Source organism: Lepidochelys kempii, chromosome 2 (assembly GCF_965140285.1).
Source record: "Lepidochelys kempii isolate rLepKem1 chromosome 2, rLepKem1.hap1, whole genome shotgun sequence".
In the NCBI taxonomy this organism is placed as follows: Eukaryota; Metazoa; Chordata; order Testudines; family Cheloniidae; genus Lepidochelys; species Lepidochelys kempii.
This window is the reverse complement of record NC_136381.1, coordinates 39350404-39368101: the sequence shown is the minus strand read 5'-3', so window position 1 is coordinate 39368101 and position 17698 is coordinate 39350404. Positions and strand designations below refer to the sequence as shown.

General features: G+C 43.4%; 1 protein-coding gene across 1 annotated transcript in view; it reads right to left on the bottom strand.

Moving 5' to 3' along the window:
• Window positions 1-7688: 7688 nt before the first annotated feature.
• Window positions 7689-17698, bottom strand: part of RGS22 (regulator of G protein signaling 22) — a 90486-nt gene continuing 80476 nt past the window's right edge. The window contains exons 23-25 of the mRNA XM_073330455.2: window positions 14521-14619; window positions 12903-13005; window positions 7689-12270 (exon numbers count right to left, since the gene is read on the bottom strand). Coding sequence (XP_073186556.1) covers window positions 12101-12270; window positions 12903-13005; window positions 14521-14619 — 372 coding nt within the window. The 3' untranslated portion in view covers window positions 7689-12100. The remainder of the gene's footprint in view (window positions 12271-12902; window positions 13006-14520; window positions 14620-17698) is intronic.

Sequence of the window (17698 nt, the reverse complement as noted above, 5' to 3'; positions counted from 1 at the left end):
GAAAGCTTCACTCAGGCTTTAGCCTCTAGTCCCAGACAAGCTAGCTAGCCTGAGGCCAAAGCACCAATGAACTCTGGTCAGAGGTTTTTCTGTGTGGCCAGGAGGGGGCTTAGGGGAAACACCCAAGTAAAAGCCTGGGTTAACTAAGCAGTGCAGACATACCCAGTGGGACTACTCCTGGGAGAAGCTGCTCACAGCAGGAACAAGGAGGTCACAATCTGGTCGATATATAGCCAGTGGCAATCTGAAACAGAATCCAACTTTCCTGTCTCACAGCCTCTGCGCTCTCCACTAGAGTACACCACACAGCACATATCAGACTAATTAAAATATTCTGTCTGGGATATTGTTTGTAGTATAAGCATGACAGCACAGTTAAAGTATTATTATCTCATTTGAACCACTTTGCATTTCTTCATGGGTCTGTAACCCTTGCTGCCTGCAAGGCAACACTTTTCTAACAAAAGCATTCTTCCGTGGTCCTGGTCTCAAACTGAGCTGGAAGGCCATTTCTCTCTCCCCAAGACCTGCTTTTTCCAGAATACCTACAAAAAGGTATAGGTTGAGGAACAGATGGGTATAGCTGAAGTGTTTGTGTTCATTATTTAAAAAATATTAAAGTACATAATTTGCATATAAATGTTGCATAATTTGATTGTATCCCTCTCCCTTACACTGTGTACACTGCTTGTCATCTTAGAATGTCAGTTCTTTGAGACAGGGACCATTTCTGCCTCTTCCTGGTACAGCACCTAGCACCATCAGGTGCCCAATGCAGGGACCTCTGGCACTACTGCAATACACATCATAACAAAAAGAAGGACTCTGGATGATATGGATTCATTTATAACATATGAGGGACCATCAACTTAAAAGAGCGCCATGCTCGACTGCTAAGCTGTATGCCTCTGCCTGTAATGTCATTTGATGTTCAGGATTTTATAAATAAAACTGATTTTATTTATGATCATGACGTTAACAAGGTTTGTCATCCTACCAGTTAGTGATTCAAGTTACTTGCTCCCATCATTCTGCACACAAGATTCCTAACTAAGCTAAAATCAATGTCAGGATATGGTCCCAAGTTTGAAAGATAAGACAAGATAATAAGACGGGACTTTCAGAAAATCACAGAATTATCTATTTTTATTTTTTACCTAATCTACTGATGGCATTCAACCGGTTTTAAAGAAATCATAAAATGGCCTGGTTTTACTTTATTGTTGTGTTTGAAAAGAATCGAATGAGGAAATTGTAGATCTCATGTTTCGACCGCATTGAAATGTTTGAGCTTTGTGATTAACAGAGCTGGCAATAGATAACAGTGTAATCCTGGCTAAATGTATTTTGATTAAATGAGTCTAGAGTACATTTTCTTAAGACACATTTGGCCATGTTCAGTCTGGGGCTAGATGTATGTGAGTGGAAAAATTGCAGCATTTTTCCAGGCAGGAGGCATGAGATTGCTACAAGCCATAGCCTCCACCATGGTATTAATTAGCGTGTCTCACCAACCAGAGCTGTAATATTTGTAAATGAAATTCTAGAAAGGCATCAGCAGAAAACAGGGTGATGAAGCCAAATGGAAAACAAACCAGTAAAAGGCTTAGCTAGCTAGAAGTGCAAGCTCAGCCTTTGAAGTCAGTTCAAGTATTGCATGCTTTAATTTTGGTGTAATCTGTGATGAAGGGTACAAACGAACTCAGAACCAGCTTTTGTAACTTTTGGCCCACTTGTAGATGAATCAGTTTGTTGATGGTTACCAGTGATTGCACAGCCAACAAAGCTGTGGTCTTCATTAAGTTAGATTTGAATAATTGGCTTCAGTGGAAGTTTTGGGCGCAGAGGGAGTGCAGTGTCATGCCCCAAATCATACTTTAATAGAGGATGAGCATTTGAATTCAGAGGAAGCTGTATATCTCAGTGACTTGGAAAAGTGGATACTTCTTTATATCTCTGTACTGGTGGTTTTCTTTTGCTTTTTTTCTGTTGGCCTCAGCTGTAGAGCTGAGGTGGCACAGGATCTAGTGCTGTCCCGGCATTTCAATACCTGGATGGTGGATAAACAATGGAAGGACCAGCTGGATTACATTGCTCTGGCCCTATGGATAGCTTTCTTCGGACCTACTGCTGCCAGATGCTGACCATCAATGAAGTCAGTGGGAACTGAGATTGCTCTGCACTTGCCAGATCGGGCAGCCAGGCATTAAGAGGGCCCAGGAATGGCCTAAACACAAATACTATTACTGGGAGATACACACACACACACACACACACTTATTTTTTATGTCAAACATTAGTTATTATTTCTCCAGCTTGAAAACAGTAACACACTAGTCTGAGGCCAGCAGTTAGCCATCTGCTGTTAATTGCTACTCAGTAAAACCTATGTACCTATTTTGGGAGGAAAGAATAAAGAGAGAGTTACTCTTCTCTTGTAGCTGTTTCACAAGGCAAACACACTTAAAACAGGGGTGCATTTTCTTTCCCCAAATGGTGATACATGAGTACAGAGCAGTAAAGGAGGAATAACTCTGGACCAAGGCAGTATTATATCTGCATCCTCTGAGATGCAAACGGGTAAAGAACCAAACCCTTGAACCCAGTGGTCCCCAAACTTTTCACGGTCATGTCCCCCTTACCCCTGTCCATGCCCACCCCCCTGGAAGCTGGGGCCAGGAGTGGGGCCACGGCTGGGAGGGAAGCATGGACAGGAGTAAGAGGGCCAAGACTGAGGCCACAGTATGGGGCGGATCTGGGGCCAGGTTGGGGAATAGAGCAGCAGCCAGAGGCCGAGGCTGGGGGCGGGAGTGGAGCTGCAGCTGGGGGCCAAGGCTGAGGGTGGGGCTGAGGGTGAAAGGGGAGAGCAAGGTTGGGAGCCATGTCCGTGGCTGGGGCCAGGGCCAGAACAGGGCTGGGTAGCACTCCCTTCCTGCCCCCTATAGGGCCTGGCCCAGATCCCACCATGCCCCCCTGAACGTTCCTCTGTGCCCCCCAAGAGGGGCTCATCCCACAGTTTGGGGAGCTCTGCTTTAACCAGATACCATAGTTTAAACAATGATTTGGAAGAAAATGGCTGGAAAATTATTAGGGAAGGTGATTTATACTGAACTTAAACCCCTATTGATTGCAACATTGAAATAGTTCACAGAACAAGACAATTTAATGTTTCATAGGTTTTAATTTGAATATATTTCCCAAGCGGCAAAGTTCTAAATTCTCATAGAAATGTGCCAGGTTTGTTTCACAATCTACTTGGTTCACGCATGAATGGTATTCAAGCCCACCAGTATCTTTTGTTTCCAAGATGGATGCCTTAATATTTGACCACCATATCGGGGGGGGGGGGGGAGGGGAAATGCATATGGGTAAAGAGTACTAATGAAGACTGAACAATGGTTAGAAAGCGAATTGTCTAATAGATGCACTTACTTAGCTTTGTGTATTTCAGACTAGAGTTGTTTATATATCTACAATTAAATCTCTTTATTTGCTTGCCTTGAAAGCTACTGTGTTATGTATAAGCCCTTGTGTGTTGATGCATTCCGGAATTCTGACAAAGGTGAGGTTTTTTATTTGTTTGTGCTATTGTTTCTTTCACTGAACTTCCTTGCTGAGGACAAGAGCACTTTTCTTTGTTCAAGAATCCTCTTCTGAGAACTGATAATTCCTTTAAAAAAAAATCTTGTTAACAAAAGACCTTCAAACACATACTGCACAAAGGGATCTCGTTCAAAATAGTTCTAAGAGAGAAAAGAAAAATCCCAAATTAAAAAAGTAACGCTGTTAGTGCATTTCTGTTTTCTTTTGACGTTTCGGAAATGAAAAGTCAAAATGAGTACACACAGTTCATCAGAATACTAAATAACTACATGTTCTAAACAAACATTTAATTAACATATGGAACAAGCAACCGCTTCAACATTTTTAGTTTCTTTAAAAAAAATAAACATTTTAAATTCAATAGAAGAAAAATAGTAGCAAATCCAACATAAAAGCGTGTGCATTAGAGAGGTTACAAACCTTGGCTAACTGATTATTTAAACTAGAAACAAGACCTCATATTTATACCTAGAATATCCATATCATGTTCCGGCAAGCCCAACAGACCTCTGCATATCCCTATCCTTTTCTAGTATCTGGGCAGTGTGGAAAATTATTATTTGGCACTAAAGCAATGCAGTGTATTGTGTATTTGTTTTCTAGCTACATTATTATATTGCCAGTGCAAATTGCAAAGTATGAGTACATTTGTTTGGAGGTGGAAAATTGTATATTTTTAATGTTTCATATCAGTCCAATTCAGTGATGGAATTTTGTTGCAAGATTTGTCTTCATATTAAAGGAAAAATCAATTCTGTCTGGTTTCTAGTTTGGGGACTACAAACTTAAAATATTAGATATGGGTCTGTTCCAATACTGCATATTCAAACAGTCTGGTACATAGGGGTTCAAAATACAGATCTGAATAGTGAATTTCCCTGATCCTGGGAGTGTTCTGAATCAGGTCATTAGAGATAGGTGTGAATGGTGAGCTTAGATCCAAACCCAGGCACAGATCTGGAATTTTGGTGCAGACCCATTTCTAAATATATTTACAGAACCACCAATAGTCTGCAGACACTTTGATCACAAAGTTTAAAAGCTCTAACTAACCATTCTTAGCTATATTCTGAAATGATTTACAATTGTTAACTGAGAGCACTGTAATCAAAAAGTGAAACAAATATTGACCAACCAGCTATATAGCACTTTTAAACCCCTCGGTCAAGTTCATCTTGGTGTAACTCCACTGGCTTCTATATATTTACAGCAGGACTGAATTATGTCACATTATTTAAAATTGGATACACACATTATTTCAGGAGTTTTATTAATTATGGGGTGAAATCTTGAAGCACTTACCCTAGTTTCAATCAATTTTACCCAAGCAAAACATCCATTGCAATCAATAGTTTGAATAAAAACAAAGGGCTAGATTGTGTCTGTCCTTCTAACGTTTCCAATGGGGAGGGCACCAAGAGCCTTTCTCTTGCCTTGCATGCCTGTGTGCACTAGCTGTTACGGCTGTAGAACGATGAGGGTTTGTGGCTGATAGCCTCCATTTTGGCAGGCAGGGTTCTGGACTGCAGGAAGCTGAGGGCTGCAGTCAACACTAGCTTCTGGTTTCAAAATTTGATAGTTAAATACAAGTTTTCCATGACTTAATAAGAACAACACAACTCTCAGCACAGGGACAAGACTACTCCCAGCTAGCAGCCTCTCAAGCATGCTCACCAGAGGTGATGCGAGGCAGGGGGCATGTGGGGTCCCATGCCCCCCCAGACTGCTTGGTCATGTGGTGCAGCTGAGCCCCCTCCCTGCTCCGCTGAGCCAGCGGAGCAGGGAGAGGAACAGCTGGGAGCAGCTTAGAGTGCAGCTGCTTTAACTGTGCTGGGAGAGGCAGAGGAACAAGTGGACGCTGCAGAAAGGGGCGGCTGCTTTCCTGGGGGGGCTGCTTTCTGGAAGGGAGAGGACTGCTGAGAGGGTGGGGTGTGTGACTCTAGTTCAGAGGTGGGCAAACTTTTTGGCCTGAGGGCCACAACTGGGTATGGAAATTGTATGATGGGCCATGAATGCTCACAAAATTGGGGGGTGGGGTGCGGGAGGGGGTGAGGGCTATGGCTGGGGGTGTGGGCTCTGGGGTGGGGCCAGAAATGAGGATTTCAGGGTGTGGGAGAGGGGTCTGGGCTGGGGCAGGGGGTTGGGGTGGGGGGGAGGGGAGAGGGCTCTGGGGGTGGGGCTGGGGATGAGTGATTAGGGGTGCAGTAGGTTGCTCCGTGCTGGGACAGAGGAGTTCGGAGGGTGGGACGGGGATCAGGGCTGGGGAAGGGGGTCAGGGTACCGGAGGGGGTCGGGGTGCAGGCTCCAGGTGGCGCTTACCTCAGGCATCTCCCAGAAGCAGCAGCATGACCCCGCTCCAGCTCCTACGCAGAGGGGCAGTTCCCGGCCAATGGGAGCTGTGGGGGCAGCGTTTGGGGCGGGGGTAATGTGTGGAGCCCCCTGCCTGTCCCTACATGTAGGAGCCAGAGGGGGATATGCTGCTGCTTCCGTGAGCTGCACGGAGTGGGGCAAGCACCCGACCCCACTCCCCGGCTGGAGTGCCAGAGTGGGGCAAGCCCTGGATCCTGCTGCCTGGCGGGAGCTCGAGAGCCGGATTAAAATGTCTGGAGGGCTGGATGCGGCTCCAGGGCCAAAGTTTGCTCACCCCTGCTCTAGTTGTCCTGGGGTTGTGCCCCCCCACTTGTCAGCAGGCATGTATCATCTATGAATGACAGCCACCCTCAAAGGGATCAGGATGTAGAAAAGGCAATGGCCAGCAGCACCGGCTGGATACACTAGGAAGATCATTCTGCTCCCTTTTAAAGGGTGGTGCAGCAGCCAAGCCTGCCTGCATATCAGGGAGCTAATATGGATCTATGCCTTAACGTCACAATCAAGGCCTATGTATTTCAGCTGTAGCAACTTGCATGGAACTTGTGAGGAGCATGGGTTGCTGGAGGCAAAAATTTAGATAAATAATAGATAAAGTTTAGGTAAATAATCCTTTTAATAAAGAGTCAGTTTAGCTTTAGAAACAGAGTCCTCTCCTGTTATTAATCAGTATATGGCATATGAAACATTGGCCATTCATCACACAGTTTGATGGCTTGTTTCATACATTGGCAGGTTTCCAGGCTGAGAGATATGTATAGGGCCTGATCCTGAAGCAGGGGCGATGGATTCCTCCTAAAAGTGTGAGGGGGATGAGGCCCCACCCCCTCTGTGGCCTGCCCCCACCTCCTCTTCCCTCCGAGACCCCTCCCGGCCAAGCCAGAAGCTGGAGCCAGGTCCGGGATCCCAGGGGCCAAAGAGACACAGCCAAGCCATGTTAAGAGCCGCCCAGCCAGCTGTGGGGAGCCGTGGGCCCTCTATCTGCCCTGGATTGGAGGCCCAGGAGACGGGGATGTGGGCCAGGGGCTGCTCTTGGGCTCACCCCACGCCGGACAGGTGGAGGGTCCACAGCTCCCCACAGCAGCCCAGGCTCCCCGGTCCAGGCTTCAGCTTCTGGCCCGGCCAGGGAGCTGGAGGGTCTCAAAAGGAAGAGGAGGGGCAGGGGCCAGGCCCATGGCAAAGAGTGGACAGGACAGACCCATCCACTTTCAAAAGTGGGAGGGCCTTGCCCCCACTCCATTCCAGTGCCGCTGTTCTGAAGTCCTTATTCAGTCAAAACTTCTTTTGAAATCAAGGGGAGTTTTGACTGAATAACTTCATGGCTGGGCTTTTAAAAATAAACAGTCCACTCTAGACAAAGAATACAAATGATTTTCATAAAAAATGTCGGATTTGATGGGAGAAATGTGAAGTAATATGGTAAAGGTACTTAGTATAAATACCTATATATTCAAAACATCAGTTAAGAAAACTCCAAACAGTTTCAATATATTTGAGTTTGGAAGGATTAATTTTTTATTGGTAAATGTCAGTGAACATCGATTACATGTACAAATGTATGAAAACATATTTCCATCAATAATAATTGAAATTTACAGAGAGACACAGAAAAGTGCTGCTTGAGAGCTTATTAGAGTTTGATTTAAGGATATTTACTTTGAATATTTTGAGCTGTGATGTTTACAATTTGTGTTTTAACAGCTCTGAAGCTTGAAGTTTTTGAATCTGTGTCTACTGCCATTAAATAATAATTGCCTGACCCACCCACCCCAAAATTTGCCACAGCTGTGAAAATTTCAGTTGATAAACATTGGAAAAAAGGCTTAATGATATTATCCTTCAAAATGATAAAAAAATAAAAACCAAATTCTGCTAAGCCTAAATATATTGTATCCCATGGCACTAAACGAGAAAAGTATATGTTCAAATAAGTATAATTAGACTCTGTGTTTTCACCACCGCTAGAGCAGATAAATCACCAATCAGATTGGAATGGTTTCTGATATTGCATATTGCCAAATAACAGGAGTTTTTGCCTCAAGCTGTAGCAACAAACTCCATACAAAACTGTTGTTCTGCTAGAACCCTACAGTTTTCTAAAAGGCACATTTGATAAAAGCCAAGGTACCCATGGTTGAAGCTAATGGAAATGAAGTGTGGTTTGACAAAAGGGAGGGATCTTAGACATACACAATGTAACCTTTTTACTTCTTAAAAAAAATATTTACTGCATTGAGTGCTAAAGAAAAGTGCTGGATCAACAGCCCTAGCGCTGATTTATCCATAGAACAGGGAAAGCCAAAGGCAGTGCTGACATTCCCATTTGTAGTGATCTAGAGTAATCCCATTTCTTGGGTCAGAAAATAATTTAATCTCCATACCTATTTAATCCTCAGCCTCTCTGCTGAGACTGGTAATTGCCATTACCTGACACTAGGTGATGGACTAAAGCTAACAGTGCTTTTCAGATACATCACCAAACAGCCATTAGGTGGTAAATTTCAGTCACTGTTGGATAAGATTAGAGCCAGTAACCTGGAGCTGAAAGGAGCTCTATCACTTAGCTCTGTCCACTCAGACACCCATTCCCCCAAATTTACACCCAACCCAGCCACCTTCTGTCTAAAACAGATGTATAAAAATGATGATATATTCCTTATATTTGGTGGTTTTAATAACACATGACCATCATCAGATGCATACTCAACGGGATACTGGCTACATGTGATTTTTTTATATAACATAGAAATTCAAATGTGAAATGGACTAAAGAACATCAGAGAGACAAGGTGGGCGAGGTAATATCTTTTATAGGACCAACTTCTGTTGGTGAGAGAGACACACTTTTGAGCCACACAAAGCTCTTCTTCAGGTCTGGGAAAGGTACTCCAAGTGTCCCAGCTAAATGCAAGGTGGAACAGATTATTTAGCATAAAGAGTTAGTGCATATTGTAAGCGACCATTAAAGGTAGAGTGACCCATTAACTCCTCTGAGTCATAGGACAAAAAGAGGGGGTTAGTGGTTAAAGATTGTTGTAATAAGCCATAAATCCAGTGTCTCTGTTCCGGCCATGATTTTAGTGTCTAGCAGAATTATGAATTTAAACTCCCAGGCTCATCATTTGAAAGTGTCATGCAAGTTTCTTTTGAGGATGACTGATAGGTTAGATATAGAGTGATTGCTGTGTGATGCTCTCTGCGGGACCTTTGGGTTCATAAAGCAATGAATGGATTGTACCAGCCTTGCAAAATTCTAATCCCTGACTGAGAGAAGTATTTTTTTTAAATAGGCAAGTAAGGTAATTTTTTCATCATCATTGTCATGGTAATGGGTGGGAGAGTAGTTTTTGTGCGTGGGCTGGTAAATGTTCGTGACAATATTGCAAGGCTGAAATACATTCATGTGGAGTGTTATCATCTGTGACATATATCTGGATAATAGGCTTCATTTAATAAGTAATCCAAGTATGACTCAAGTAAAAAGCTACTAATGAAAGATAAACATTGTCTTCATGCTATTTAACTGTTTCAAAATACCATGCAGGCGAGAATACAACAAATCAGAAACAGACCATCAGTCTGCAGCATTTCATACCATGCCACACACTTCCCAGAATACAGGTAGAGTCACTCACTGACTTTTAGACTAGGACATGCCACTGCCTTGGTGGCATGGCACAACTCTCTTTTGCCTTTCCCTTTAATGAGAGGCCGGCCACATGCCACTGCATGTGCTCTGCTAGCTGCAAACAGTTGCAATGTGTGCTGTTCAGGCATACAATGCAGAAATAGTAGAACCAAAAGTCTATCTGAACTTTAGGAAGTTCTGTGATATGTGACGGGCGGGCCTGAACCTACGAAAGTGAGGTTGATCCATCTTTGCCCTCAACTCTGCAGAAACCCTTCCATAAAAGCTCCATATGGTTCCAGCTCCCTGAGCTTAAGAAAAAGGGGCTGGCTGGACTCTTCCAAATTCCCCCCGCAGCCCATATGCTGCATTAATTTCCCACAGCCTACCACTCTGTGCTGTGGAATGAATCCTTTATGGGGAGGGGCTCTAGGAACAGCAGAGGGCAAGGATGTTCTTGGTAGGGGGCTACACTGGCGTTACAGTGGATAGCCTGGTCTCTGGCAGGTCCCTCAGATTCACATGTATCCTTGCCTTCTTCTACTGGGTGTAGAGAGAGAAAAACACCCCATCCTGTAATTGGTATAATTCCTAGGAACCGCCACAAACTGAAACTCAATGAATTTCCGTTCCCATACCTGGGTTATGCCCATGTACAGCAGAAGCCACTAACCTTGTGGCTTGGAATCATATTGACTGAACAACAGGGCTAGGGTTTGGTTTTGACAGCTCTGCAATCTCATGAATCATTGTCAGTAATGGAATGCGAGTTGCATGCGAGTATGTAAAGGCAGAATCAGGGTCATAGTGCACAAAGCCACCCTGCTTGACAATTATAGAATCAAAGGCAGAGGGATCCTTTAGCAAATGCATTGTGCTGTATTTAAGATGGTGTAGCACTTATTCACTAGCTCAGGCACTGAAGAAGCTGAATCCAGTTGTAAGATCTTTGGGGCAGGAACCACATCTACCTGTGTGTTTATATGTGTGATTGGACCTAATCCTGATTGCAGCTTCTAGGCACCAACCAGCGTAAATAAGAACAATATATTGCCACTGAGTATGTTGGAGGGCTTTCCTTTGTTATATTGATTCTAGCGTCTGTTGGCTCTTATAATATCCAAACTGATTATCTGTGCTCTGAAAAGATGAGTGCAAACCAAACCACACATTATTTATTTTGACTGCTAGCTCGTCCCAAGGCCGCCATAATTCATTATCTCTGCGTTCTGTTCTTCACTTAGGTTTTAAATCCTCCTGCAAAGGGTAATAGAATACCATTAGCAAGACGGCAACCATGGGGAAGGGATGGAACTTGTAATCACCAAGATATCAAGAGGCTTTAGTTCATATCTAGGCAGTAATGAGATGTGCTGCTCTTTGGTAATACAAGAAGGAGAGGAGCAGTGCTAAGAGTGAGCTGCATTCCTGTGTCAGAGGCAGAGTCACAAGAGCAGACAATCACATCACAGTCAGAGTCAGAGTCTCAGGGCCACCCTAAGGCAGCCAAAACCTTGGGTTGTTTGTGGGGAAAAGGAAGGGACAAAAAAAGAGATGGAGTACTAAGGAAGTTAGTGGGGCAACAGAAGGTAGCAAGGAAATGGGATGGGATGAGAGGAAGAGAGAAAAGGGAACTGATAATGAGGAACCAAAGATGTGGGAGTGATTTAGAGAGCATAAAGGAGGACAGAGTCATGAGGGGAGGAGTTGAACAGGCTGAAAAACCATGGGAAAGAAAGACAGAATTTGAAACAGTGATGAAGAAAACCTAGCCTATCGCATATTGCTCCTTCTGCTGGTCACAGACAAAAGGTGTTGCCTCAAGAAGGGCCCATCCAGGCACTGCGAAGTGCACTAGCAATAGGGAAGGGTTGAGTCCACCTTGCCTAAAGCAGGAAAATTAAAAGAAAGCAATAAAAGATGAAGGGGAAACTGAGGGCTTGTTTACACTTACCAGGATATTGACGTGCAGCGATCGATGCACAGGCGGTCGATTTAGCGGGTCTAGTGAAGACCCACTAAATCGACCGCAGATCGCTCTCCCATCGACTCCTGTACTTCAACTGAACGAGGTGGGAGAAGTGTCTACTGTCGACATAGCGTAGGGTGGACCCCGTGGTAAGTAGATCTAAGTATGTCGACTTCAGCTACGTTATTCACATAGCTGAAGTTGTGTAACTTAGATCGATGTCCCCCCATAGTGTAGACAAGGCCTGAGAAGGAATGGAGGCATGTTTCCATAGACATTACAGTAATTCTAGACTGCATCAATTTAAAAAAAAATTCAAGAGAGGCACCATAGGTTCAGCCTAGCCTGAAGGAACCCAGGGGACTCTTAACCTGGGGATTCAAATTGTAGCAAAATCTGTTTTTTCCTTTGACATCTCTTTCATTTTCTCTCCTCTACCCTTTTTTATTCTGTTTTAGCTGCAGTGGCAGAGTTAGTCTCTAGCTAGCTCTGAGTCATAATCTGAGAATTTCAGAATCCAAGGATGTAATTCAACAATTAATAACAAACAGAAGCAAATTATTAACTATTTGGGACTCACTTCCCACGTCTTTGGGAAGATTGGACTGTTTCTCCCAAATCAGACTAGTGTTTGATGAAGTGATGGATTTCTCTGGATTTGCAGTGAAGTCAGGCTTCAAATAGGTCATGGATGAGATACCTGTATAAAGAAAGCAATTTGAATTTGAGGGAAACTGTGCTTTTGCTTAGGAGAAGTGCCTATTTTATATACAATCATACACAATCTCCAAAAAATTAATGGATCACCACAGTTGACTGTATAGTTTTGGGGCATGGACTATGAGGACACTAAATTCAATGCAGATATGAGCTGCTGCAACTCCCAATACCTTCAGGGAGAGAACACTGACAGTGTAATAGAATGTTTAAACTTATTTTGTCCACATAAAGTTCAAGTGGCTGTAGTGCAAGGAACTGGGGAGGTAAAATGCAGCCTAGAGCACAGAGCTGAAATGCACGGCTGCAGAGTCAGTGCACGGGCTGAAATAGAGTGCATTCTCCTCTGTGCTACATGTGCATGGCACTGGTAACATTGGATCCCAAGGCCCTTCCCCTGGCTGCTCTGAACACCACCCTTATCACTGAGCAATATGGGGCTGGCGTGAAGAGCCAATCCACAGCAGACAGGGTAGTTTGCTAGTGGAGGCGAGGACCACCTACACAGCCCTAAAGCAGAACAAATGAGGAGGGCCTCATGCTGTGTGACTTTCACCATATAATGTTTAGTAGTCAGAATACTGTCCTCCTAAACCACAGAACATGATTAATAACCTGTAGAAAATAATGATGTCCTTTTCTCCAGATCTTCTTGTATTTTAAGGAGTACTCTCTCCTGCTCGAGGGCTTCTATGTACTTGGAATAAGACCAGGAAACCTGAAAGAACCATTTTCAAACATCAGCCTCTATACCATGTGACTGGTAGTTGATGGTCTATTTCAGCAGCAGGAGGGCTTGTTTATGTTAATACAATACCAGCTTTCTCGCAGCTGAAGAAGTTATTGAAAGGGGAGTTATGCCATTAAATACTGAAATTATGAAACAATTCACTAGCAAGAAGTGAATCACAAAGCATTGGGAGGTGCAATTCAAAAAAGTCTGACAGATTGGATGCTTATCCTAATTTATTTTGGTCTCCATTTTCTTTTACTCTTCCCTTCTCCATGTCACATTTTTCTTCCTTTCCTCTTCCTAAAACATTACAGAATCTTACCCCTGCCAAAATTTCATTCTTTTTGTTCCTTTGAGCACTCAAAAGTGCCCACTCCCCTGTCACCCCCCCACACCGCCGTGAGCCTCTCTATGTTCTAGCTACCCCTCCCAGATCCCAGCAGGTGATATGAAATCTCCCGATTCTTTCTGTCCACACTTGGCAGCACCTTTCTACCTACTGAGATGGTTGGTCTACGACATGGTACCTTCTCTCCTGCAGTAAGGAAAAAATGCTGCTCTTTAAATTTTAATGTACCCAGTCAGGTTCAAAGTAAGCTTTAGGGCACTCACCCAAACGTTATGAGACTGTACCTCTGTTTGGTTTAAGGCAGGAATGTTCTGTATCAGCCTTTTTTTCCCTAAAACATTGAAAGTCTGAGGCTAATTTTAGATTTGGTGGCTCAGTGGGAGGAACTTTAATTCACTTCCTACATTAGTACAGGTTTTGAAGACAGAAGCTGGTTCAGCAGAGGTTACCAGACTCCTAGAAATTCTGAAGCCTCTCCACCCTGGCCTGTCCATGTAGGATAGCATCCTGGCTTCAGAATCAGCCAATTGAGCCTTTTCCAGAGATGGATGTCAGCAAAGGTAAAAGGCCTCTTTGAGGGAGAGGACTGTGTAGGGGACAGTGTGCTTAACCAAACTTCACTGAACCCAAAAACATGGATTTTGGTTGGTTTGAGATTTTGGATGACATTCAAGCTGGTCTATATTCCAAACTATACTCCATTCATCCATTTTACACTATAAACCATCACTTGGTATTCAGAAGCAGCTGTGCTCATTCCTTTTGTTATTTGAAAGAAAAAAAAATTACTATTCCCCTGGCATTATAGATCCCCAGTCTTTGGGAAAGTTCTGATATGAATCTGAAACTCCATTGCCTTGGTCTTATCTCAAGTGTAAATCAGTGCTACCTTCACTTATAAACTCAAAAGGCCTCAAGTTGTTAGAAATACTCCCCAGCATCTAAAAGTGAAAGAACATTAGAAGAGGCAGGGAAGGCTTTTAACGTGAAAAGTTAATGTACCAGAAATGACCAGTTCTTTAAGAACCCTGCAACAGCAGCATTAGTAGCCAATCCTCCACCTTCCCTTTACATCAGCACCCTGCCTTACTTCTCTCAATTGATGCAGGTGGGGGGTGTGGATATCTGTAGCAAGATATTTTATTACTCACCTGTCGTCCATATCCAGTTACAGATGAAGGTCTTCTTCTACCCACACTGTTCTGATCTGCAGAAATACTGTCTGATAAGCTGACAACTTTTTTCACTTGCTGTTACCAATAGAAACAATTCTTTGATTAGTTGCAAATAATTGCAGCTGAGCTGGGGTGAAGAATTAAAGTCAGAGAAGATAGTATTGTTGCATTTCAGCTGACACATGCAATATCACATAGCACTCCAAGCATATTTTGTGCATCTTTTGTATTTCTCATGCCCAGTTTTGTAGTTTATCATTCTTGCATGCTAATAAGATTTTGGTTTTTATAGGCGTTGGGATGTGAATCTACCTGCTGTGGACTAACTGTCTGTGTGGACCCCGCTAATGCACATTAACAACTTGTTAATGCATTTTGATCTAGTCCTCTTTGAAATAGGAGTAGATCAAAGCTCATTAACAAATGGTTAATGTATGTCAGCAGAGTTCAGTGGACAGTTAGTTCACAGCAGGCTAAAGCAGAGTAGATTTGCATCCCAATTTGCCGCAAACTAAATGTTTGTGTAGACAAACTCACATAATCTAGATTTTTAAGGCCAGAAGGGACTGTTGTGATTATCTAGTCTGACCACCTGCATAAACAGGTCACAGAACTTCCCTGAATAATTCCTGCTTTAAGTCCAATAGGTCTGGGTGAACTAGAGCAGATTATTTAGAAAAACATCCATTCTCAATTTAAACATTTTCAGTGATGGAGCATCTACCACAACCCTTGGTAAAAACCCTCACTGTGAATGTTTTTCTGATGTCATAATAATGCTTTGCATTTGAACCTTCCATCTGAGGAACTCAAAGTCCTTTACAAACATTGATTAATTAACTCTCACGACAATCCTGTGAGGCAAGTGTTACCCCTATTTTGCAGATGGCACAACTGAGCAAGAGAGGTTAAATGGCTTGCCCATGGTCATGCAGCAGAGATGACAGAGCCGGCAAAAGGACCAATATCTTCCAATTACCTGCCACAGAAGAGCATCTTTCCTCTATACTTCCCTCATTCTCCTCACCATCCAACTGACCAGAGCTCCTAAAACACTGCCCAACAGGGTCCTGAGCTGCCCCTCCAGCACGAATTTTATCTTCCATCCCAAAGCAGGACCTCCTGAACCCTCAAACTCTCCGTTGATTGGACAGAGACACAATATAACCTTGAGTACAAATTTTATACTTCCTATTCTTTAAACTGGGAATGGGGGATTTGTGAGAGTTTTTGGATGATGACAGGTTTCAGAGTAACAGCCGTGTTAGTCTGTATTCGCAAAAAGAAAAGGAGTACTTGTGGCACCTTAGAGACTAACCAATTTATTTGAGCATAAGCTTTCGTGAGCTACAGCTCACTTCATCGAATGTATACTGTGGAAAGTATAGAAGATCTTTTTATATACACAAAGCATGAAAAAATGGGTGTTTACCACTACAAAAGGTTTTCTCTCCCCCCACCCCATTCTCCTGCTGGTAATAGCTTATCTAAAGTGATCACTCTCCTTACAATGTGTATGATAATCAAGGTGGGCCACTTCCAGCATAAATCCAGGGTTTAACAAGACCGTCTGGGGGGGGGTAGGAAAAAACAAGGGGAAATAGGTTACCTTGCATAATGACTTAGCCACTCCCAGTCTCTATTCAAGCCTAAGTTAATTGTATCCAATTTGCAAATGAGACTGGGAGTGGCTAAGTCATTATGCAATGACTATTTCCCCTTATTTTTTCCTCCCCCCCCCCCCCCAAGACGTTCTTGTTAAACCCTGGATTTGTGCTGGAAATGGCCCACCTTGATTATCATACACGTTGTAAGGAGAGTGATCAACAGGAGAGTGGGTTTGTGGGGGGGGGGGGGGGGGGAGGGGGAGAAAACCTGGATTTGTGCTGGAAATGGCCCAACTGGATTATCATACACATTGTAAGGAGAGTGATCACTTTAGATAAGCTATTACCAGCAGGAGAGTGGGGTGGGGGGAGAGAAAACCTTTTGTAGTGGTAAACACCCATTTTTTCATGCTTTGTGTGTATAAAAAGATCTTCTGTACTTTCCACAGTATGCATCCAATGAAGTGAGCTGTAGCTCACGAAAGCTCATGCTCGAATAAATTGGTTAGTCTCTAAGGTGCCCCAAGTCCTCCTGTTCTCTTTGCGGATAGAGACTGACACGGCTGCTGCTCTGACACCTGTCATGCTGATCTAACACACTAATGACCGTATGTTGCACTGGCACAAAGTAGTACCACTTGGTCAACAAGTCACCCACTGCAGGATTTTAAAGCAGAAATCGGTTCAACAGCAGCAATCCATTCATGTAATAGATCGTCTCTTCCTCTAACCTTGGATTTTCTGTTTCCTACATTCCTTGGAATTTTCATAACATTTTATTTATCTTCCTCCCCTAATTGTCCTAACATACCATAAAATCTTGGAAATTAAAGTTAAGTAATTTTCCTATCCACCAAAGAACTGAAAGGTTTTATAAAATAGTGACTGACTAACTTACATCTTCCAAGAAACTGCTTTAAAAAAATAGTTAAAGCTTTATGGTCTAAAATTTAAAGATCCTGTTTCTGCTAGATACTGAGCACCCTCAACTTCCTTGGATAAGAGAAGCTTAGCACTTAGCAGGATCTATTTAGTAACCTACATTTGTGCCAAGCGGCTAAAGAGAAGGAAAAGTCAAACCCTGGCACGGGGGATTGTCCTCTCTTGGTGGAGGGCAAGGGAAGGATGAGCACAGATTTAAACTAAAACTAATTGCAACTTTTCAGTCAGGCTTTGGGTGCTTTTCTGGTTAAGATTGCAAAAGCTCTTTCTGTAAGTGAAGTGCAGCTGCTTATGCAGAAATATTGTCATAAGAGCAATTTATAGAGTGACTAATGCAAATAGGAATAAGGAATGGAGCATGTATAGCCTAATGCCTTACCCAGGAGCAAATCCATAGCTCAAAGCCCAGGATGAATTGCTGGGTTTGGCCATGGGTAGATGTGCAGAAAGGGAGGGGGGAGAACAGCCTCCCTCAAGCTTGCGACCTTCACAACAGCTACTTCAGCCCAATAGCTGAAATACTGGTATGTGAGTGAATCCTCTGGCCCTGCTATGGGCAACCTTCACCTCACGCCCACACAACCCAGCACATTGCCACCCAGGGA